Source organism: Orycteropus afer, unplaced genomic scaffold, assembly GCF_000298275.1.
Source record: "Orycteropus afer afer isolate SDZICR_OR568_19922 unplaced genomic scaffold, OryAfe1.0 scaffold00974, whole genome shotgun sequence".
NCBI classification, from domain to species: domain Eukaryota; kingdom Metazoa; phylum Chordata; class Mammalia; order Tubulidentata; family Orycteropodidae; genus Orycteropus; species Orycteropus afer.
Genome location: NW_006922561.1, coordinates 407201 through 433298, shown reverse-complemented (window position 1 = coordinate 433298; position 26098 = coordinate 407201). Strand labels below are relative to the sequence as shown.

Genomic DNA, 26098 nt, shown 5'->3' with positions numbered 1-26098 from the left:
CTCACAGATTATGGGGTTTATTAGGGAAGCACCACAGGCTACAATTCAAGTTCAGGAAAAAATGCTCAGTCTCTCTTCCAGCCTTCCGTCCCTCAGCCAACAGTCTCTCACAGTCTCTTTCCCAACAGTGCTGGTCCCTCGATGTCTCACTCAGCAATGTGTGTCTCTTGCGTCTCTTTCCCAGCACGTGTGTCTCTTTCAGGGGCGCGTGTCTCTTCTGGCAGAATGTCTTTCTCAGCCAGCAGTCAGAGAGAGTTCTGCCTCTAGGAGGCCTCCTTTTGAGCCTGGCAGGATGGTCAAACTAGCCACTCATAGCATCAGAACTCTAAGCACCTGAGAGAGAGTGGGCACCTCCCAGAACATTTTGTGCCACTCCCAACAGAAATACTCCAGGTGGACAACTTCAGCAATCAGGAGCTCCTCAGTTGCTCATAGCAAATCCCACCTTGGAGTTTACAAAGACTTATGGGTAGAAAAGCCACACAAAGTAATTTACTACACTGCAGTAGTAAATGGTTCTTATGTATAGTTTGTTCTTTTCTCATTCTTTTTGTAATATTTTGACTTTGAAGTTATTTTCTATATAAACCTTTTTTGCGTGTGTATGACCTCTGAACTCCCAGAGCAGTTTGTTTATACTCTAATGAAATTTTATAATAATCTGCTGTGTTAAAGTTACTCGTTTTCTATTTCTGTTGGGCTCTAAATGTCTTGGGCAAGAACTGTGTCATTCACACATCTTAATAAATATTTGTGGAATCTTCAATTATCCAGGATATTTCCAAATGTATCTTGATACTTTGTACCACTCTGTTTTCCTTTTTTTTTAAATTTCCATAACCATTATCCCCAATTAACTATTTATAGTTCATATATAACTGTGGTTCTCAACCCTGGCTGTATGTCAGAACCCCAAGAAGAGCTTTTTAAATAATACTCTAGACCCTAACTATTCCAGTTAAATCAGACTCCTTAGAGAGCAGAGCCTAAGCTATTAAATTTTTTTTTAAAAAAAACTCTAGGCAATTCTTTGCACACCAGAATTGAAAACCCTGGTATATAAAAACCATGGGATACTCTGTGTTTCAGGATTGGAATCAAAGTGATATCATCTTTCTATATAATTTTGTTCTTTTCAAACCAAAATTTTGAACTTCCGATGTATTCAAAGAGGGTTCTAGTCAATAGATTAAGGCTATAATCTATCTAATATTAATATAAAAATCCTAATGTTTGATCTTCTCATCTGAACTTGGGGAGTAATTTACACAACAGGAAATTTTGATTTATTGCATAATTCTTTATATAAGTACAGAGATTATTAAAAAGAATCTTTTATACATTTCTTGATTGTGTAATCTTTTAAACTTTTAAATGATTTTGCTGCCTGAATTGTTGCAAAATTGGGCAATTTGAATTATTAGGACACAAATATTTTTAATTATTACTCAAATGAAAATTCTGCCTTATTAGCAATAAAAATGAATGTTAATAACTAAAACACTATGATTTGTGTGATTTATACTAATTTAACTAAAAATGCTGATGAGGATAATTAAATTCAAATAGTTAAGATATAATATGAAAGTCTCATTGTGGGCTTAAGAATACTTTTAAACCTTGATATCTTACAGATATTGAATAAGAAACTTTAGTTATTTTGAAATCAAGACTGTAGTGCTGCTAATTGCTCTTAATAAACATTTATGTAGAAATTATTTCAGTTTTTATCAGCATTGTTAATTTTTTCTTTTCTTACTATTTTCTACCACTATTACTCTACACCACTACCACACCACAACATTTATTGGATACTTTGGTACTCTCTACAGGCATTGTGCTTAAGCATGTTGTGTGTATTATTTGATTTCATCCCTCAAAAACTGTGAGATAGGTAATCTTACCCCATTCTTGCAGATAATGAAACTTAAAATACTTAAAAGTATTAGATAACATATTCCAGGTCATAAAGCAAGTTGTAAAACAATAGAGTCAGGATTCCTCCCAGATCTCATCTGAACCTAGAACCTATGCTTTTTAATATATTTGATTGAGGATCTTATAAGGCCTCAAACAGATCACTTTTAGTATCAGTGCTAATTGCATAATCTGTGGATGTTAAAACTGTGGATAATTGAGTAGGCTCTACCATTGTAATTGATTTTAGGTTAAAAATTAATGAAGCCAGCTTGTTTACTAGTCACATACTTTTTTCAGTTGGAAAGAAAAACTAGAAAAAATTCAGAGTTTATTATAGGTTCTAGCTTATTGTGGTTTCATGTGATATAGGTGGCTACCTTGGCAGATTCTGTTTAAGAGTTTTTTTATTATTGAAAGTATCAGAAGTATTTAACAAATTATTTGATTCTGAAATAATCATCTATAACTTAGATCTTCAAAATATTATAGTAAGAAAATACATACATTATATGCCCTGAGATAAAGACAAGAAATCAGCATTTCTGCTGTATGATGAAACTAGTATGACTGTTTCATACTAGTTTCATACTAGGTTTATTAATAAATAAATTTCTCTGATGAAAGCAGCACAAGAGTCACTGTAGTGAACATATATTTATAATATCAGAATTAATGTAGAAATTGAGGCATATAAAAGTATTGGAATTTTCCACATTTACTTACGGACTTTACTGCCTTTTCAGAAAGTAGTAGTTTAGTTCTTTGTCATTTTAGTAGATGTCTTTCATCACTCTAAATTACTGTATATAATCATTAGGGTACATACTTTTTAAGTGAACTGTCAGTAGATTTATCTACTATTAAACATTTGGATAAATTTAATAATAAGAGTTATACCATTATTACTGAATCTGTTTTAAAAGTGGTTCCCAGGTAGTACTAACAGTTAAGTGCTTGACTGTTACCAAAAGGATGATGGTTCAAACCTATTCAGAGGCTCCTTGGAAGACAGGCCTGGATATCTGCTTCTGAAAGGTCACAGCCTTAAAAACCACATGGAACAGAAACAAACAAACATATGGAGCAGTTGTACGCTGTACACATGAGGTTTCCATGAGTCAGAATTGACTCGATCGCAACTAGCAACAACAATAGTCAAGAATATTAAGGGGTGGGGGAGGTGACCACAAAACAAGCAAGGATGAGTAGGTAAATCTTGTAGAACATTATGAATTTGGAGATATGTTTAAGGATTTGTATAGAAAAATTCATACATACCTTATCAGATACCTGTGATTACACAATAAAAACTATATGTTAGTATTGAGGTTCATATTTACTCTTTATTATATTAATCAGGCTTTAAAATTCTGATATTTAAGAATTCATAAAAATGAAGCTACTTGGTATTTAAGACAATATCTGAGGTCAAGTTGAACCTCACATTTAAGTTATGCTAAAATGACAGGGAATTTTATTTTGATGCCCAAATACCAGTGAGTGTAGTCATGTGGACTTCCTACCATAATTCTTTGTTGTGATTTGTTGAAAATAATTCAACCTACTAAGAATTCACATGGCAAAAATTAGAAAGACATTTTTGCTGTAAGCTTATACTTTAAACTGTGAATGTTTACCTGCAGTCTTCAATAAAAAGGTATTTATGATCTACATAAAAATTGAGAAAAAAAATCTTGGGGATATGTATTACTTTATATCCTACCCTATTGCTGTTTGTTTTTTTGAAAAACTTTTATTTTCAGAAATTCAAACCATATACAAAATGGAGGTGATTATATATGAAGAGCATTATATGATGATGGGTAAATTGCATATTACCCATGAGTTAATGACTTGTGGCCAACTTTGTTTCCCTCCCCCTACTCCTGGATTATTTTGAAACAGATCTCAAACGTCATTTCATTTCATGCATAAATACTTCATTAGATATCTCTGATAGATAAGAACTATCATTCACATTTTTAAATAGCTAGTCAGTGTTCAAATATCCCTGTTTGTCTCACCTAAAGGTCGATGGTTTGAACCCACCAGCTGCTCTGTGGGAGAAAAATGTGGCAGTCTACTTCTGTGAAGATTTATAGCCTTGAAACCCTATAGGGCAGTTCTAGTCTGTCCTATAGAGTCACTGTGAATTGGAATTGACTTGATGGCAATTGGTTTGGATTTTTTTGGTTGTTGCAGTCAGGTTCTAAATAACATTGCAATTTTGGTTTTTAATTCTTAAGTGTTTTTAATGTATAGTTTCCCACTTCTTTGCATATTCTCCCTTTCAAAGTATTTATTGAAGAAATTGGGTTGGTTTGTGGAGCTTCTTAGAACCTGAATTTTGCTGACTGCATCCCCTTATTTAACATGTTCTTTTTGCCTAGGTTCTCTACAAATTGGTAGTTAGAATTAAAGGCTTGATCCAAGTTAAGTTTTACTTTTTGGCAAGAGCATCTAATAGATAGTGGTGTGTATTTCAGTCAGGAGGCATGTATTTGGCTGTCTCTTTTATAATAATAGCAGCCATTTGATGATCATTGCCTGGATTTATAATTTCATTTAGTGTTATAAATTGTTATATTCTAATTCTATACTTCTTTCTTCATTTATTAGCTGGGACATTTTTTATAGAGCAATATTTCTCTGTAACCACTATTTGGTTGTACCAAAAGAGTTTTTAAAAGGATGTTGTTATTGTTGTTATTTGCCGTCGAGTCGGCCCCAACTTATAGCGACCCCTCCTTGGGTTTCCGAGGCAGTATCACTACAGAAGTGGGATTGCCCAACCTTCCTTCCGAGGAGTGGCTGGTGGGTTTGAACCGTCAGCCGATAGGCAGGATAAATTCTAGATTTTTTTTCCTTTTATTCAGCAGTTTTCAAAATAATGAGTTGAAAATCTAGCATCCTCCAAAAGTGATTGCTGAGGCTTTTTCTTTTTCTGTTCATATTATTATAAACTTACGGATTTATATGTGTTGGAAGTATTTAAGTTCTTTGCTGTATTTATTTTTATAAGTGTTCACATTGTCCTATCTCTTGTGGGACCCTGGTCAAGTTCATCTTGAATCCTTTGACATGATTCCATGAGTAGTTGCTGATAGTTTTCTTACTTTGTATTATTATGACAAAGGTGTTCATATTATTTATTTTCTATTTCAGACCTATACCAGCCATTTTCTCCAAGAAATTCTAGTTTCTTTTAGTAGGAAGTAGCATTTAAAGATCACAATCTAGGTATCAGAGGGGTGTTCCTTGCTGCTGGACCTTGGCCATTATTTTTAGGCTTGTGTAGTGAATAGAGAGCTAGGACATAATTTTGTTTCATAAAGAAAAATTTTTTTCCCCATTTAAATTCAGTACTAAAGGGCTTTTATTTAACTTCTTCAAATTCTGTATCTGTTTTAAACCAGAATGAAAATTATGGTTTCCAGTGACAAGAACATAATTGCTTATTTGTTTTATTTCACAGTACACACAGAATGCTCTCAGAACTAACAGTATTATTACTTAGAACAGTGTAGAATTTTTCCCTTTCTTTTCCTTAAGATAGATCCCGTATGGCAAAAAGTAAAATTGAACTGTTTGTAGAAAATTATCTATGTAAGACTAAATGGTTAACAACTATTTTAAAGCATAGATGAGAAGGTTGGGGGGCATGTAGTTTAACTAAATAGTAGTGAAACAAATAGATCAGAAATGCTGGGAAACTAACAATTCACTGATTATTATGTCTAGAAACTGGAGTGGGAGTGGGTTTTGTTGTATATATTTTTACCAAAAAAAGATATATCCCTTGTGAGATGAAAAGTTAATTATTATGTTTTAAAGTCACATGAAACTATTCCTCTTTGTGTAGTTTTGTCACTAACTTAATACACAGTTCATTTGTTTAATTTGATTTGATAGTTAAGGATTACTTTATAAAATTTACATGTTATTTTAAGTAGTTACATGATTCCAAAAGTCAAATCTAGAAAACAAAGGATTTTCAGAGAAATCTAGCTTCTATCTTGTTCCCCCTCCACACTTTCCCTCCCTCACTTTATAAATCACTTTAAAAAAAAAGTTTACTTTTTGGATTTGTCTGTCCCTTGTCCTAGATAAGCAATAGCATATTAGAGATACTTTTTTCCACCTTGCTGTTTTCAGTTTACAATATATCCTGGAGATTGTTGTATAGCATGCATTGCCAACAGGGGTTATCACCCAAAGTGAAAAAATCTTGGATATTATAGTAGTTTGGCCTTCCAAAGGACCAGCGTACATAAATAGGTAATACAGGACAATTATTTATGTAGTATTGAAATTTCACGAGACAGGTGTGATTAGGGAAAAAAAAGTCTAAAAGGACTAATTAAAGCAAATCACTGCCGTTGAGTTAATTCAACTCATAGCGACCCCTTCTTGGGTTTCCAAGGCAGTATCTTTATGGAAGTAGATTGCCCAGTCTTCCTTCCAAGGAGTGGCTAGTGGGTTTGAACTACCATCCATCTGATTAGCAGTGAAAATTCCGCCAGATCTCCCTTCTTCTTGTTGTTATGTGCTGTAGAGTCGGATCTGACTCATAGCGACCCCTCCTTGGGTTCCTGAGGCGGTATCACTACAGATATAGATTGCCCAGCCTTCCCTCTGAGAAGTGGCTGGTGGGTTAGAACCGCCAGCCTTCTGGTTAGCAGTCAAATGCCTTAGGCACTATGCTCTAAAGAGCTCTTTTAGGGGGGCAGTAATGGAGAAAAGGTTCTGTTTCTATAGCAGTATGTAGAAGTATTCCTTAATTCTTTTAAAAATGTATAATGTCTGCTTAAGAATGTGCCATGAATTTATTCAGCTAGTCCCCTATCGGTCAATATTTGAGTTGTTTCCGTTCCTTTACAGTTACAAACAGTGCTGGATTATACATGTGTTCTTTTGCATTTTTGCCAGTGTATCTTTGGGACAAATTCTAAGAAGTGAGATTCCTTGGTCTAAGGGTAATTGGCCATGTAATTTTGTTAGATACTAACAAATTCCCCTTATGATAATGTTTTAATTTACACTAGTAGAAATGTTATAAATTAGTTTATTGTGAGATATTGGTACCATTTATGAAAACTGTATTAGTCTTCTGTTTATTTTTAAGAAGTATAATTTTCATATTGCAAAATACAAATTTATACATTATTTCACTTATCAGATTTGTTTAAAAATTATCAGTACACCTACTTATCAAATGTTTTTAAAAGAAGAACAATGAGTCTGAGAGGTCATATTGTTTTAATTAATTACAGTTTGTGCCATATATGGTTAACAGTTGCCCACATTAAGGGTTTGTTTTCAATTAAATGTTTATACACACACATATGTACATATATATATATATGTATATATGGAGCTGTGGTAGCATAGTGCCTAAGGCACTTGACTGCAAACCAGAAGGCTGGGGATTCAAACCCACCAGCCATTCCTCAGAAGGAAGGTTGGGCAATCTACTTCCATAGTGATTCTGTTTTAGAAACCCAAGAAGGGGTCGCTGTGAGTCAGAAATGACTCGATGACATGGAGTTTGGGGTTTTGTTTTGTTTTGTTTTATAGGTGTATATATACACATGTACACACACATATATTTGTGTGTGTATATATATGTATAAGGAGCTCTGGTGGAACATTGCCTAAGGCATTTGACTGCTAACCAGAAGGTTGGCAGTTCAAACCCACCAGTCATTCCACAGATGGAAGATAGGAGCAATCTACTTCCGTAAAAATTTACTGCCTCAGAAACCCAGTGGAGGTCGCTATGAGTTGGAATCGACTCGATCGATGGCAGTGAGTTGTTTTTTTCCCCCATATATATATATGAAAATACACACACACACACACACACACACTCTGCAGTGTAGTAAATTACTTAGTGTGGCTTTTCTACCCATAAGTCTTTGTAAACTCCAAGGTGGGATTTTCTATGAGCAACTGAGGAGCTCCTGATTGCTGAAGCTATCCACCTGGGGTATTTCTGGGGGAGTGGCATGATACAATGTTCTGGGAGATTCCCACTCTCTCTCACATGCTTAGAGTTCTGATGCTGTGATTGGCTAGTTTGCCCACCCTTCCGGGCTCAAAAGGAGGCCTCCTGGAGGCAGAATGGCTCTGTGACTGCTGGTTGAGGAAGACGTGCTGCTGAAAGAGACCCGGGCTCCTGAAACACGCGTTGCTGGGAAAGAGATGCAAGAGACATGCATTGCTGAGTAAGACACCGAGGGACCAGCACTACTGGGAAAGAGACTGTGAGAGACTCTTGGCTGAGGGGTGGTGGGCTGGGAGAGAGACTGAGCATTTTTCCTGAACCTGAATTGTAGCCTGTGGTGCTTCCCTAATAAACCCCATAATCTGTGAACTCTGTGTGGCCACTGCAGCGAATTATCGAACCCAGGAGAGAGGTGGTGGGTGCTTTGGGAGGAACGGTTGGTGAAAGGGCTAGAGGGAGGCAGCATGTCTGACCTTGTAGGAATAGGCCTTGGGTTACTGCTGGTAATCCTGTCTTCCTCTTGTGGGATTAGAGGAGATCAGAACATGTGGCCTCCTTGCTGTTTTAGCACACACCTATGTTTGTTTTAAAGATTTTCCCCCAGCTTTTTATTCTGTGGAATAATCAGATTTCTCATTGACCTGTTTCACTTGTGCATTTTGAAATACTTTGGACCAATTAGATACTTTAGATTTCATCAACTCATTGTTTTATGAAGCTATTAGATTCTGTGGCAAAAATCCCTTTGTATAAGAAGGTACTTATTCTTAATCCCCTGCAGAATAGGAACTGCTTGGGACCATTCTTATCATATGGATAGGGAAAAGGTTCTAAACTCTTTAGTATTACCTGCCTTTACAATGCCTGTAACTCTTCCCAGACCAGAGTCCTTCTCACTTTAACTTTTAGCTGGAATCTATATATACTAGAAATAGCACAGTATATTTTATGAGAAAAAAATGGCTATGAATCAGTTGTAACTCATTATTTTTATATTTTCACAGTCTTAAGGTGTAAATGACTTTCAGTTTAATGACCTCTGAGGGGTTTTGTGCAGTAACTCACATTGATCATGACAGATACTGAATTGAATCACTTTGTACCTGTAGTCCTTTAGATATTTATATGTACCTAGAACAGGGCTTACCACATGGTAGGTACTTATATTGAATAAATGAATGGCATTGATATTCAGTTAATGGCTAATGAGGAAAGAACTTGAATATTTTTTATCTGTGGAAAGCAGTCATAAAATTCACCAGGTAACCATGTTTCAAGAAGTGTTTGGAGATTAAGGATGTAAACAGAAAAATAGAATCCAGGAGATTAAGTGAAATTATCTGTTAGTTTGGTAACTTCAACAATTCTATTTTAATAAAACATTATACTATTGCATAGGTACTGTCTGCTAAAAAAATTTATCTACTATGTTTTCTTTGATCATCAGTGCATTTGTGGTTTTTAATGGATATATAGATAATATATTTTTCTTCCTTTGTAGGCATTTGGGATCACAGCTTTGTGAATTAGAAAAACTAATAGATAAAATGATGATTGCAGAATTTTCTACTTATTCTCACAGTGACTTAAATAGGCCACTGGAAGATGACTGTCAAATTTTAGAAGAGGTATGTGTTTTGAACTGTGGAATAAAATTAATGTCATTGCTTAGTTTTAATTCTTAACAGCCCAAGTTTAGAACTTACTCTTCTCAGATTATATTGAGAAAGATTGTCTTAATTTTTTAAGGTCTGTTAGACCTATCAAGTTCTTTACTAGCCTTGTGACCTTCACAAGTCCCATAGTCCTTTGAAATTGGACAATAAAAATAAATTTCATACCTTAATAAGAAATTAGAGTTAAATAAGTTCTTTATAGTTTATAAACCAAGTTCAAAACATTGACACCGAATGAATTAACTTTATTCCATCTGCCTCATGCTCTGGAGTACCTCCTGTATTACTGTGTTGTTAGGTACTGTCAAGTCAGTTCTGACTCACAGAGACAAGTTCAAAATGTAGACTGTTCTAGTTACCTAGTGTCATTCTGACAAGAATATACCACAAATGGGATGATGGTTTGAAAAAACAGGAGTTTATTCTCCTACAGTTTGGAGGCTTTAAGTCCGAGTTCAAAGTGCCAGGCTCTAGGGACTGGGTGAAAGCCCCTCAACCTTGGGCTTCAGCTCTGCCTCCTGCTCCTGGCCCACTGAAGCTAGAGGCTTTTCTTCAGTCAGACAGCTGCTGGCTGCTGAGACTGACAAGCCCAAGATTGACAAGTAAAAAGGCATAGTCCCGATATTACCAAACCACATGGCAAGCCATTAATTCAAATCCATTAAAAGTCCCAAGATCAGCAGACCATTGCAGGCTGTTGAACAGTGACATGGCTACATGCAGGGTTCAAGAATGCTGTAAGCTAGAGACCGTTCCCCAAGCCTTCTTCTTATATACAGGAAGCGGACCACATCCCTAAGGCAGCTACTCAGCTGCTCACAGTAGATTCCACCATGGAGTTGATAACCAATTTCATCATGGGGAATACTATATCCAGCTGCCCAGCCACTCAACCAGGTCCAGCCAAGTTGACACACAAACTTAACTATCACATAGACATAGGATGGATTAACTTTAATCCGTTTGCCTGTATGCACTGGATATATCTTGTCTTGTTGTTCTTAGGTACTGTCTAGTCAGTTCTGACTTGTAGAGATCCTGTGTACAACAGAACATAACACTGCCTGGTCCTGTGCCATCCTCATGATTTTTGCTATTCTTGAGCCCATCATAGCAGCCACTTTGTCAATCTATCTTGCTGAAGGTCTTCTTTTTTACTGGCACTCTACTTTACCAAGTATGATATCTTTCTGTTGGGACTGATACTTTCTGAAAACATAACCAAAGTATGTGGGATAAAGTCTGACAGTTCTCATTTCTAAAGAGCATTCTGGCTGCACTTCTTCAACATAGATTTGTTTGTTCTCCTGACAGTCCATAGTATTTTCAATATTCTTTGTCATCACCACAATTCAAACACATCAGTTCTTCTGTGGTCTTCCTTATTCATTGCACAACTTACACATGCATACGAAGCTGTTGAAAATACCATGGCTTAGGTTAGGCACACCTAAGTCCTCAAAGTGAGGACTCGGGTAACGCTTTAAACACATTTAAGCACATTTGCCCAGGGCATTGTGTTAATTGACTGCTGCTTTCATGAGCATTGATATTTAGATACAAATAAAGGGAAATCCCTGACAACGGTCTTTTCTCCATTTGTCATGATGTTGCTTATTGGTCCAGGTGTGAGGATTTTTGTTTTCTTTATGTTGAAGTACAATCCATACTGAAGGTTGTACTCTTTGATCTTCATCAGTAAGTGCTTCAAGTCTTCTTCACTTTCAGCAGGTAAGGTTGTGTCATTTGCATATCATAAACTGTTAAAGAGTTTTCTACCAATCTTGATGCTACACCCTTCATAATCCAGTTTCTTGGATTATGTGCTGAATATACAGATTGCTCAGTATACAGATAAGGAGCTCTGGGGGCACAGTTGGTAAGTCTTTTGACTCTTAACCAGAAGGTTGGCAGTTCAAACCCACCAGCTGCTCCACAGGAGGAAGATGAGGCAGCCTACTTCCATAAGGATTTACCCTATGGGGGTCACTATGAGTCAGAATCAATTCAATGACAGGGTTTTTTTTTTTTTGGTTTATTACAAATTGAATAGCATAAGTGCCTAAGGCACTTGACTGCTAACCAGAAGGCTGGTGGTTCAAACCCACCAACCACTCCTCAGAAGGAAAATGGGACAATCTACTTCTGTAGTGATACTGCCTTGGAAACCCAAGGAGGGGTCACTATGAGTCAGGTCCGACTCAACGGCACATAACAACAACAACAACATGATGAAAGGATATAACCCTGACACACACCTTTCCTGATTTTAAGCCATGTGTATCCGCTTCTTCTGCTCAACAACTACCTCTTGATCTATACATAGGTTTCTCTTGAGCACAGTTATGTGTTCCAGAATTCCCATTCTTCTCAATGTTATATACATAATTTGTTACGATCCACATAGCCTAATGTTTTTGCATTGTCAAATGCATACAGTCTTGAACTATAATATAGTAGTTTATCAATTATTCAAATTGAGTACTTGTTAGGACCATATTTTATAGATAAATGTATACATTTATTATCATATCCAGGCTTCATTTAGCTGGTAACTACTCAATGCAGATTCTTGCCAAGAACTAGTAAAGACCCCAGAACACCCTGATGGAAGCCTGAGTAAAAGAAAGTTTATACACATTAATAGAGAGTTCAGGTCATCATTATAGTGTTCTAAAAATTACAGAGTTGATAAAATATGTATTTGGCATCAGAGTTTAAGAGATACTTTCTAATTTTTTTTTAATAAGGCCTAAAAATACTCTAGCATTTGCCCTCATACCATTTTTTTTTTTTTTTTAAATCTACCGTGATAGAACAAGATTTACTTGTTTTAGAGCATTGACTACAAAAATCTGGTGACAAGACTGCTGTGGGAGAGGTTTCTCCAAGGTTCTAGAAAATACCGTATGCAGGATAAAGATCTGAGGATCAAGCAGTAAAACCCTTGATGCTGAATATTTCTACCTCTAAGTGAGATTATTTCATTTTGAAGTGTGAAATTATATATTCTTATTTTCATAGGAAAGACTAGTATCTCTTGTATTTGGACTTTTAAAACAAAGAAAACTCAATTTTTTAGAAATCTATGGTGAAGAAATGATTATTACAGCAAAGAATATCATTAAACAGGTAATAAAACATTTTTATTTGATATATTTTGGTATAGAATCTTGTTAATTTTTTTTGTTTACATTATCATGGTAATAATACCTGCAGTAAAAATGTAATACTTGCTTATGTATTTAAAATTGAAAATATAGACAAATACAAAGAGAAAAATCGTAGCTTTACCAGCCAGAAGACTGCCACTTAAAGAATATTTCTATGTGCAGACTGTTATTGATTTGTTTCATTTTTGACATTTATGATTTTATATATATATGATTTCGAATTGTACATATTTTAGTTAGAATCATAATGTAAGCATTTTCTTATATTATTATATAAGCCTTCAGACACATCATTTTTAATGGTTGTACAAAATTCCATCAATACTATGTTCATTAACTAACATTAATTTAACCTTTTTGTTGAATATATAGGTTTTTTTAACTTGATGCTATAAATTACACTGTAACAAACATCTTTGGTATAAAGATCTGCCCCCCTCACTAGTTTCTTAGGACTAATCTACAGAGTGAAAATTGATTTTAAATTGTTTAATACTTAAATTTCTTGTATTTTAGATTGTTTGCTACATAGAGTTGAATTGCTATCTAGAAAGGTCTTGCCAGTTTTTTCTCCCACCAGCAGTAGACAATGTTTATTTTATTGATCTCTGAGAAATTATAATTATAAATTAAAATCCATGTCTTTCTTTTTTGTCTTTGCTGATCTTTGTTTTGGCTTTTTAGTTACATAAATTTCATTCACTAAACTTCAATATTTCTATATATGTTGTTGTTGTTATGTCCCGTTGAGTTGGACCTGACTCATAGCGACCCCTCCTTGGGTTTCTGAGGCAGTATCACTGCGGAAGTAGATTGCCTCATCTTCCTTCCGAGGAGTGGCTGGTGGGTTTGAACCACCAGCCTTCCGGTTAGCAGTCAGATGCCTTAGGCACTATGCTACCAGAGCTCCCATTTCTATATTTACAAAATGTTAAATATATTTATTAGGTTTAATCATCATTAGGTAAATAGACACGTGTGAATGTTTAATGTTTAAATAAAATAAGCAAAAGATTATAATCATCCCCTTTTACTTCTCTCAGATATAATTAAAACACTATCTTTTTAAATTGGTACAACCATTTTAGAGAATTGTTGGTAATATCTACTAATGCTAAACATACACTTACTTTGTGGCCTAGCAGTTATTTCCCTAGGTACATACTGAAACGAAATACATTATGTAAGTTCACCGAAAGAAAGCACAAGAATGTTCATGGTAGAACCATTTGTAATAATAAAAAAAAACTATAAACAACCCACATTTCAACAACAGTAGAAAGGATAAATAGAATTGTGTTATATAATACTCTATAGTATTAAGAATGAATAAATTATAGGCTTCAACATGGTTAAATATCACAGACGTAATGTGGAGTCAAAGAAGCCAGATACAAAAGGTTATATATTCTATAAAATTCCATTTATATATAGTTCAAAATTAATCTTCTGTATTAGAAGTCAGGACAGTAGTTTTTTTGGGGGAGCCTGGAGTGACTGGGAGGAGACCGAAAGAGGGACTTCTAGGTACTGTTCAGTTTCTTGAGTTAGGTACTGGTTACACAGATATATTCAATTTGTAAGAATTTTTCAGCTGTACACATAATTTGTACAATTTTCTGTATGTATATTATATATAGGTAAATAAATTTTTTTAAAAAATTGCTGTATTTTAATTCTCAGACTTCTATTAAAGTCTAAGCATTTATTTATTTATTAAACTTCAAATTGCTGGATGCATTATAAGGAACTATAACCTCCAAGATGAATCCTTTTGGGATTTTAATATGAGACTTCACCTTGTTCCTAAGTATTTTAATTCTTTTTTTTCCCCTGATGTATTATTTTGAACAGTTTTAGATAGGAGGTTTAGAAATTATTATACTTAAGCAAATATTATAGCAAACATATTATAGTTCAAAAATATATAGTTCAAGAATAATTATTTAATAGGGCAAGGATAATGCTGCAGTTTTTCAGACACCTTGAAGTATGTATAAGAGAGAAGAGAAGCCTGGTAAAATGCTTATTATGGTTGGTGAGGTCCTTTTTAAGGTACAAATGAAGCATGGAGTGTTTAGGATTCTGAAGACAGCTAATCAAATTGTTTCTGTTTTTTCTTTAATTTTGCAGTGTGTGATTAATAAAGTTTCACAAATAGAAGAAATAGATGCTGATGTTGTTATGAAGTAAGTATGCATTTATAGATGGGGGTTATCAGTCAGGAAAAAGACAATACACTCAAATTAGAATGATTTAGAGAAGATTTAGTAAAAGAATTATTACTAAGGTATGGATCCAAAAAACCAAACCCACTGCCATCGAGTCAATTCCGACTCGTAGTGACCCTGTTGGACAGAGTAGATCTGCCCTATAGGGTTTCCAAGGCTATATAGCTTTTACAGAAGCAGACTACCTCATCTTTGTCCCACCAAGCGGCTGATGGGTTCAAGCCACTGACCTCTGACCTTTTGGTTAGCAGCCAGATGCTTTAACCCCTGCACCATCAGAGCTTCTAAGGTGTGGATCATGTGTTGTTGTTGTTGTTGTTGTTATTTGCCGTCGAGTCGGCCCCGACTCATAGCGACCCCCCCTTGGGTTTCCGAGGCAGTATCACTACAGAAGTGGGATTGCCCAACCTTCCTTCCGAGGAGTGGCTGGTGGGTTTGAACCGTCAGCCGATAGGCAGGATAAATTCTAGATTTTTTTTCCTTTTATTCAGCAGTTTTCAAAATAATGAGTTGAAAATCTAGCATCCTCCAAAAGTGATTGCTGAGGCTTTTTCTTTTTCTGTTCATATTATTATAAACTTACGGATTTATATGTGTTGGAAGTATTTAAGTTCTTTGCTGTATTTATTTTTATAAGTGTTCACATTGTCCTATCTCTTGTGGGACCCTGGTCAAGTTCATCTTGAATCCTTTGACATGATTCCATGAGTAGTTGCTGATAGTTTTCTTACTTTGTATTATTATGACAAAGGTGTTCATATTATTTATTTTCTATTTCAGACCTATACCAGCCATTTTCTCCAAGAAATTCTAGTTTCTTTTAGTAGGAAGTAGCATTTAAAGATCACAATCTAGGTATCAGAGGGGTGTTCCTTGCTGCTGGACCTTGGCCATTATTTTTAGGCTTGTGTAGTGAATAGAGAGCTAGGACATAATTTTGTTTCATAAAGAAAAATTTTTTTCCCCATTTAAATTCAGTACTAAAGGGCTTTTATTTAACTTCTTCAAATTCTGTATCTGTTTTAAACCAGAATGAAAATTATGGTTTCCAGTGACAAGAACATAATTGCTTATTTGTTTTATTTCACAGTACACACAGAATGCTCTCAGAACTAACAGTATTATTACTTAGAACAGTGTAGAATTTTTCCCTTTCTTTTCCTTAAGATAGATCCCGTATGGCAAAAAGTAAAATTGAACTGTTTGTAGAAAATTATCTATGTAAGACTAAATGGTTAACAACTATTTTAAAGCATAGATGAGAAGGTTGGGGGGCATGTAGTTTAACTAAATAGTAGTGAAACAAATAGATCAGAAATGCTGGGAAACTAACAATTCACTGATTATTATGTCTAGAAACTGGAGTGGGAGTGGGTTTTGTTGTATATATTTTTACCAAAAAAAGATATATCCCTTGTGAGATGAAAAGTTAATTATTATGTTTTAAAGTCACATGAAACTATTCCTCTTTGTGTAGTTTTGTCACTAACTTAATACACAGTTCATTTGTTTAATTTGATTTGATAGTTAAGGATTACTTTATAAAATTTACATGTTATTTTAAGTAGTTACATGATTCCAAAAGTCAAATCTAGAAAACAAAGGATTTTCAGAGAAATCTAGCTTCTATCTTGTTCCCCCTCCACACTTTCCCTCCCTCACTTTATAAATCACTTTAAAAAAAAAGTTTACTTTTTGGATTTGTCTGTCCCTTGTCCTAGATAAGCAATAGCATATTAGAGATACTTTTTTCCACCTTGCTGTTTTCAGTTTACAATATATCCTGGAGATTGTTGTATAGCATGCATTGCCAACAGGGGTTATCACCCAAAGTGAAAAAATCTTGGATATTATAGTAGTTTGGCCTTCCAAAGGACCAGCGTACATAAATAGGTAATACAGGACAATTATTTATGTAGTATTGAAATTTCACGAGACAGGTGTGATTAGGGAAAAAAAAGTCTAAAAGGACTAATTAAAGCAAATCACTGCCGTTGAGTTAATTCAACTCATAGCGACCCCTTCTTGGGTTTCCAAGGCAGTATCTTTATGGAAGTAGATTGCCCAGTCTTCCTTCCAAGGAGTGGCTAGTGGGTTTGAACTACCATCCATCTGATTAGCAGTGAAAATTCCGCCAGATCTCCCTTCTTCTTGTTGTTATGTGCTGTAGAGTCGGATCTGACTCATAGCGACCCCTCCTTGGGTTCCTGAGGCGGTATCACTACAGATATAGATTGCCCAGCCTTCCCTCTGAGAAGTGGCTGGTGGGTTAGAACCGCCAGCCTTCTGGTTAGCAGTCAAATGCCTTAGGCACTATGCTCTAAAGAGCTCTTTTAGGGGGGCAGTAATGGAGAAAAGGTTCTGTTTCTATAGCAGTATGTAGAAGTATTCCTTAATTCTTTTAAAAATGTATAATGTCTGCTTAAGAATGTGCCATGAATTTATTCAGCTAGTCCCCTATCGGTCAATATTTGAGTTGTTTCCGTTCCTTTACAGTTACAAACAGTGCTGGATTATACATGTGTTCTTTTGCATTTTTGCCAGTGTATCTTTGGGACAAATTCTAAGAAGTGAGATTCCTTGGTCTAAGGGTAATTGGCCATGTAATTTTGTTAGATACTAACAAATTCCCCTTATGATAATGTTTTAATTTACACTAGTAGAAATGTTATAAATTAGTTTATTGTGAGATATTGGTACCATTTATGAAAACTGTATTAGTCTTCTGTTTATTTTTAAGAAGTATAATTTTCATATTGCAAAATACAAATTTATACATTATTTCACTTATCAGATTTGTTTAAAAATTATCAGTACACCTACTTATCAAATGTTTTTAAAAGAAGAACAATGAGTCTGAGAGGTCATATTGTTTTAATTAATTACAGTTTGTGCCATATATGGTTAACAGTTGCCCACATTAAGGGTTTGTTTTCAATTAAATGTTTATACACACACATATGTACATATATATATATATGTATATATGGAGCTGTGGTAGCATAGTGCCTAAGGCACTTGACTGCAAACCAGAAGGCTGGGGATTCAAACCCACCAGCCATTCCTCAGAAGGAAGGTTGGGCAATCTACTTCCATAGTGATTCTGTTTTAGAAACCCAAGAAGGGGTCGCTGTGAGTCAGAAATGACTCGATGACATGGAGTTTGGGGTTTTGTTTTGTTTTGTTTTATAGGTGTATATATACACATGTACACACACATATATTTGTGTGTGTATATATATGTATAAGGAGCTCTGGTGGAACATTGCCTAAGGCATTTGACTGCTAACCAGAAGGTTGGCAGTTCAAACCCACCAGTCATTCCACAGATGGAAGATAGGAGCAATCTACTTCCGTAAAAATTTACTGCCTCAGAAACCCAGTGGAGGTCGCTATGAGTTGGAATCGACTCGATCGATGGCAGTGAGTTGTTTTTTTCCCCCATATATATATATGAAAATACACACACACACACACACACACACTCTGCAGTGTAGTAAATTACTTAGTGTGGCTTTTCTACCCATAAGTCTTTGTAAACTCCAAGGTGGGATTTTCTATGAGCAACTGAGGAGCTCCTGATTGCTGAAGCTATCCACCTGGGGTATTTCTGGGGGAGTGGCATGATACAATGTTCTGGGAGATTCCCACTCTCTCTCACATGCTTAGAGTTCTGATGCTGTGATTGGCTAGTTTGCCCACCCTTCCGGGCTCAAAAGGAGGCCTCCTGGAGGCAGAATGGCTCTGTGACTGCTGGTTGAGGAAGACGTGCTGCTGAAAGAGACCCGGGCTCCTGAAACACGCGTTGCTGGGAAAGAGATGCAAGAGACATGCATTGCTGAGTAAGACACCGAGGGACCAGCACTACTGGGAAAGAGACTGTGAGAGACTCTTGGCTGAGGGGTGGTGGGCTGGGAGAGAGACTGAGCATTTTTCCTGAACCTGAATTGTAGCCTGTGGTGCTTCCCTAATAAACCCCATAATCTGTGAACTCTGTGTGGCCACTGCAGCGAATTATCGAACCCAGGAGAGAGGTGGTGGGTGCTTTGGGAGGAACGGTTGGTGAAAGGGCTAGAGGGAGGCAGCATGTCTGACCTTGTAGGAATAGGCCTTGGGTTACTGCTGGTAATCCTGTCTTCCTCTTGTGGGATTAGAGGAGATCAGAACATGTGGCCTCCTTGCTGTTTTAGCACACACCTATGTTTGTTTTAAAGATTTTCCCCCAGCTTTTTATTCTGTGGAATAATCAGATTTCTCATTGACCTGTTTCACTTGTGCATTTTGAAATACTTTGGACCAATTAGATACTTTAGATTTCATCAACTCATTGTTTTATGAAGCTATTAGATTCTGTGGCAAAAATCCCTTTGTATAAGAAGGTACTTATTCTTAATCCCCTGCAGAATAGGAACTGCTTGGGACCATTCTTATCATATGGATAGGGAAAAGGTTCTAAACTCTTTAGTATTACCTGCCTTTACAATGCCTGTAACTCTTCCCAGACCAGAGTCCTTCTCACTTTAACTTTTAGCTGGAATCTATATATACTAGAAATAGCACAGTATATTTTATGAGAAAAAAATGGCTATGAATCAGTTGTAACTCATTATTTTTATATTTTCACAGTCTTAAGGTGTAAATGACTTTCAGTTTAATGACCTCTGAGGGGTTTTGTGCAGTAACTCACATTGATCATGACAGATACTGAATTGAATCACTTTGTACCTGTAGTCCTTTAGATATTTATATGTACCTAGAACAGGGCTTACCACATGGTAGGTACTTATATTGAATAAATGAATGGCATTGATATTCAGTTAATGGCTAATGAGGAAAGAACTTGAATATTTTTTATCTGTGGAAAGCAGTCATAAAATTCACCAGGTAACCATGTTTCAAGAAGTGTTTGGAGATTAAGGATGTAAACAGAAAAATAGAATCCAGGAGATTAAGTGAAATTATCTGTTAGTTTGGTAACTTCAACAATTCTATTTTAATAAAACATTATACTATTGCATAGGTACTGTCTGCTAAAAAAATTTATCTACTATGTTTTCTTTGATCATCAGTGCATTTGTGGTTTTTAATGGATATATAGATAATATATTTTTCTTCCTTTGTAGGCATTTGGGATCACAGCTTTGTGAATTAGAAAAACTAATAGATAAAATGATGATTGCAGAATTTTCTACTTATTCTCACAGTGACTTAAATAGGCCACTGGAAGATGACTGTCAAATTTTAGAAGAGGTATGTGTTTTGAACTGTGGAATAAAATTAATGTCATTGCTTAGTTTTAATTCTTAACAGCCCAAGTTTAGAACTTACTCTTCTCAGATTATATTGAGAAAGATTGTCTTAATTTTTTAAGGTCTGTTAGACCTATCAAGTTCTTTACTAGCCTTGTGACCTTCACAAGTCCCATAGTCCTTTGAAATTGGACAATAAAAATAAATTTCATACCTTAATAAGAAATTAGAGTTAAATAAGTTCTTTATAGTTTATAAACCAAGTTCAAAACATTGACACCGAATGAATTAACTTTATTCCATCTGCCTCATGCTCTGGAGTACCTCCTGTATTACTGTGTTGTTAGGTACTGTCAAGTCAGTTCTGACTCACAGAGACAAGTTCAAAATGTAGACTGTTCTAGTTACCTAGTGTCATTCTGACAAGAATATACCACAAATGGGATGATGGTTTGAAAAAACAGGAGTTTATTCTCCTACAGTTTGGAGGCTTTAAGTCCGAGTTCAAAGTGCCAGGCTCTAGGGACTGGGTGAAAGCCCCTCAACCTTGGGCTTCAGCTCTGCCTCCTGCTCCTGGCCCACTGAAGCTAGAGGCTTTTCTTCAGTCAGACAGCTGCTGGCTGCTGAGACTGACAAGCCCAAGATTGACAAGTAAAAAGGCATAGTCCCGATATTACCAAACCACATGGCAAGCCATTAATTCAAATCCATTAAAAGTCCCAAGATCAGCAGACCATTGCAGGCTGTTGAACAGTGACATGGCTACATGCAGGGTTCAAGAATGCTGTAAGCTAGAGACCGTTCCCCAAGCCTTCTTCTTATATACAGGAAGCGGACCACATCCCTAAGGCAGCTACTCAGCTGCTCACAGTAGATTCCACCATGGAGTTGATAACCAATTTCATCATGGGGAATACTATATCCAGCTGCCCAGCCACTCAACCAGGTCCAGCCAAGTTGACACACAAACTTAACTATCACATAGACATAGGATGGATTAACTTTAATCCGTTTGCCTGTATGCACTGGATATATCTTGTCTTGTTGTTCTTAGGTACTGTCTAGTCAGTTCTGACTTGTAGAGATCCTGTGTACAACAGAACATAACACTGCCTGGTCCTGTGCCATCCTCATGATTTTTGCTATTCTTGAGCCCATCATAGCAGCCACTTTGTCAATCTATCTTGCTGAAGGTCTTCTTTTTTACTGGCACTCTACTTTACCAAGTATGATATCTTTCTGTTGGGACTGATACTTTCTGAAAACATAACCAAAGTATGTGGGATAAAGTCTGACAGTTCTCATTTCTAAAGAGCATTCTGGCTGCACTTCTTCAACATAGATTTGTTTGTTCTCCTGACAGTCCATAGTATTTTCAATATTCTTTGTCATCACCACAATTCAAACACATCAGTTCTTCTGTGGTCTTCCTTATTCATTGCACAACTTACACATGCATACGAAGCTGTTGAAAATACCATGGCTTAGGTTAGGCACACCTAAGTCCTCAAAGTGAGGACTCGGGTAACGCTTTAAACACATTTAAGCACATTTGCCCAGGGCATTGTGTTAATTGACTGCTGCTTTCATGAGCATTGATATTTAGATACAAATAAAGGGAAATCCCTGACAACGGTCTTTTCTCCATTTGTCATGATGTTGCTTATTGGTCCAGGTGTGAGGATTTTTGTTTTCTTTATGTTGAAGTACAATCCATACTGAAGGTTGTACTCTTTGATCTTCATCAGTAAGTGCTTCAAGTCTTCTTCACTTTCAGCAGGTAAGGTTGTGTCATTTGCATATCATAAACTGTTAAAGAGTTTTCTACCAATCTTGATGCTACACCCTTCATAATCCAGTTTCTTGGATTATGTGCTGAATATACAGATTGCTCAGTATACAGATAAGGAGCTCTGGGGGCACAGTTGGTAAGTCTTTTGACTCTTAACCAGAAGGTTGGCAGTTCAAACCCACCAGCTGCTCCACAGGAGGAAGATGAGGCAGCCTACTTCCATAAGGATTTACCCTATGGGGGTCACTATGAGTCAGAATCAATTCAATGACAGGGTTTTTTTTTTTTTGGTTTATTACAAATTGAATAGCATAAGTGCCTAAGGCACTTGACTGCTAACCAGAAGGCTGGTGGTTCAAACCCACCAACCACTCCTCAGAAGGAAAATGGGACAATCTACTTCTGTAGTGATACTGCCTTGGAAACCCAAGGAGGGGTCACTATGAGTCAGGTCCGACTCAACGGCACATAACAACAACAACAACATGATGAAAGGATATAACCCTGACACACACCTTTCCTGATTTTAAGCCATGTGTATCCGCTTCTTCTGCTCAACAACTACCTCTTGATCTATACATAGGTTTCTCTTGAGCACAGTTATGTGTTCCAGAATTCCCATTCTTCTCAATGTTATATACATAATTTGTTACGATCCACATAGCCTAATGTTTTTGCATTGTCAAATGCATACAGTCTTGAACTATAATATAGTAGTTTATCAATTATTCAAATTGAGTACTTGTTAGGACCATATTTTATAGATAAATGTATACATTTATTATCATATCCAGGCTTCATTTAGCTGGTAACTACTCAATGCAGATTCTTGCCAAGAACTAGTAAAGACCCCAGAACACCCTGATGGAAGCCTGAGTAAAAGAAAGTTTATACACATTAATAGAGAGTTCAGGTCATCATTATAGTGTTCTAAAAATTACAGAGTTGATAAAATATGTATTTGGCATCAGAGTTTAAGAGATACTTTCTAATTTTTTTTTAATAAGGCCTAAAAATACTCTAGCATTTGCCCTCATACCATTTTTTTTTTTTTTTTAAATCTACCGTGATAGAACAAGATTTACTTGTTTTAGAGCATTGACTACAAAAATCTGGTGACAAGACTGCTGTGGGAGAGGTTTCTCCAAGGTTCTAGAAAATACCGTATGCAGGATAAAGATCTGAGGATCAAGCAGTAAAACCCTTGATGCTGAATATTTCTACCTCTAAGTGAGATTATTTCATTTTGAAGTGTGAAATTATATATTCTTATTTTCATAGGAAAGACTAGTATCTCTTGTATTTGGACTTTTAAAACAAAGAAAACTCAATTTTTTAGAAATCTATGGTGAAGAAATGATTATTACAGCAAAGAATATCATTAAACAGGTAATAAAACATTTTTATTTGATATATTTTGGTATAGAATCTTGTTAATTTTTTTTGTTTACATTATCATGGTAATAATACCTGCAGTAAAAATGTAATACTTGCTTATGTATTTAAAATTGAAAATATAGACAAATACAAAGAGAAAAATCGTAGCTTTACCAGCCAGAAGACTGCCACTTAAAGAATATTTCTATGTGCAGACTGTTATTGATTTGTTTCATTTTTGACATTTATGATTTTATATATATATGATTTCGAATTGTACATATTTTAGTTAGAATCATAATGTAAGCATTTTCTTATATTATTATATAAGCCTTCAGACACATCATTTTTAATGGTTGTACAAAATTCCATCAATACTATGTTCATTAACTAACATTAATTTAACCTTTTTGTTGAATATATAGGTTTTTTTAACTTGATGCTATAAATTACACTGTAACAAACATCTTTGGTATAAAGATCTGCCCCCCTCACTAGTTTCTTAGGACTAATCTACAGAGTGAAAATTGATTTTAAATTGTTTAATACTTAAATTTCTTGTATTTTAGATTGTTTGCTACATAGAGTTGAATTGCTATCTAGAAAGGTCTTGCCAGTTTTTTCTCCCACCAGCAGTAGACAATGTTTATTTTATTGATCTCTGAGAAATTATAATTATAAATTAAAATCCATGTCTTTCTTTTTTGTCTTTGCTGATCTTTGTTTTGGCTTTTTAGTTACATAAATTTCATTCACTAAACTTCAATATTTCTATATATGTTGTTGTTGTTATGTCCCGTTGAGTTGGACCTGACTCATAGCGACCCCTCCTTGGGTTTCTGAGGCAGTATCACTGCGGAAGTAGATTGCCTCATCTTCCTTCCGAGGAGTGGCTGGTGGGTTTGAACCACCAGCCTTCCGGTTAGCAGTCAGATGCCTTAGGCACTATGCTACCAGAGCTCCCATTTCTATATTTACAAAATGTTAAATATATTTATTAGGTTTAATCATCATTAGGTAAATAGACACGTGTGAATGTTTAATGTTTAAATAAAATAAGCAAAAGATTATAATCATCCCCTTTTACTTCTCTCAGATATAATTAAAACACTATCTTTTTAAATTGGTACAACCATTTTAGAGAATTGTTGGTAATATCTACTAATGCTAAACATACACTTACTTTGTGGCCTAGCAGTTATTTCCCTAGGTACATACTGAAACGAAATACATTATGTAAGTTCACCGAAAGAAAGCACAAGAATGTTCATGGTAGAACCATTTGTAATAATAAAAAAAAACTATAAACAACCCACATTTCAACAACAGTAGAAAGGATAAATAGAATTGTGTTATATAATACTCTATAGTATTAAGAATGAATAAATTATAGGCTTCAACATGGTTAAATATCACAGACGTAATGTGGAGTCAAAGAAGCCAGATACAAAAGGTTATATATTCTATAAAATTCCATTTATATATAGTTCAAAATTAATCTTCTGTATTAGAAGTCAGGACAGTAGTTTTTTTGGGGGAGCCTGGAGTGACTGGGAGGAGACCGAAAGAGGGACTTCTAGGTACTGTTCAGTTTCTTGAGTTAGGTACTGGTTACACAGATATATTCAATTTGTAAGAATTTTTCAGCTGTACACATAATTTGTACAATTTTCTGTATGTATATTATATATAGGTAAATAAATTTTTTTAAAAAATTGCTGTATTTTAATTCTCAGACTTCTATTAAAGTCTAAGCATTTATTTATTTATTAAACTTCAAATTGCTGGATGCATTATAAGGAACTATAACCTCCAAGATGAATCCTTTTGGGATTTTAATATGAGACTTCACCTTGTTCCTAAGTATTTTAATTCTTTTTTTTCCCCTGATGTATTATTTTGAACAGTTTTAGATAGGAGGTTTAGAAATTATTATACTTAAGCAAATATTATAGCAAACATATTATAGTTCAAAAATATATAGTTCAAGAATAATTATTTAATAGGGCAAGGATAATGCTGCAGTTTTTCAGACACCTTGAAGTATGTATAAGAGAGAAGAGAAGCCTGGTAAAATGCTTATTATGGTTGGTGAGGTCCTTTTTAAGGTACAAATGAAGCATGGAGTGTTTAGGATTCTGAAGACAGCTAATCAAATTGTTTCTGTTTTTTCTTTAATTTTGCAGTGTGTGATTAATAAAGTTTCACAAATAGAAGAAATAGATGCTGATGTTGTTATGAAGTAAGTATGCATTTATAGATGGGGGTTATCAGTCAGGAAAAAGACAATACACTCAAATTAGAATGATTTAGAGAAGATTTAGTAAAAGAATTATTACTAAGGTATGGATCCAAAAAACCAAACCCACTGCCATCGAGTCAATTCCGACTCGTAGTGACCCTGTTGGACAGAGTAGATCTGCCCTATAGGGTTTCCAAGGCTATATAGCTTTTACAGAAGCAGACTACCTCATCTTTGTCCCACCAAGCGGCTGATGGGTTCAAGCCACTGACCTCTGACCTTTTGGTTAGCAGCCAGATGCTTTAACCCCTGCACCATCAGAGCTTCTAAGGTGTGGATCATGTGTTGTTGTTGTTGTTGTTGTTATTTGCCGTCGAGTCGGCCCCGACTCATAGCGACCCCCCCTTGGGTTTCCGAGGCAGTATCACTAC

At 35.5% G+C, this 26098-nt stretch overlaps 1 protein-coding gene across 1 annotated transcript in view; it reads left to right on the top strand.

Annotated features, from left to right (window-relative positions):
• The window catches only part of VPS54 (VPS54 subunit of GARP complex), a 138626-nt gene that overhangs the window by 36726 nt on the left and 75802 nt on the right, over nucleotides 1-26098 (top strand). The window contains exons 4-9 of the mRNA XM_042783368.1: nucleotides 9429-9555; nucleotides 12628-12735; nucleotides 14910-14965; nucleotides 20131-20257; nucleotides 23330-23437; nucleotides 25612-25667. Coding sequence (XP_042639302.1) covers nucleotides 9429-9555; nucleotides 12628-12735; nucleotides 14910-14965; nucleotides 20131-20257; nucleotides 23330-23437; nucleotides 25612-25667 — 582 coding nt within the window. The remainder of the gene's footprint in view (nucleotides 1-9428; nucleotides 9556-12627; nucleotides 12736-14909; nucleotides 14966-20130; nucleotides 20258-23329; nucleotides 23438-25611; nucleotides 25668-26098) is intronic.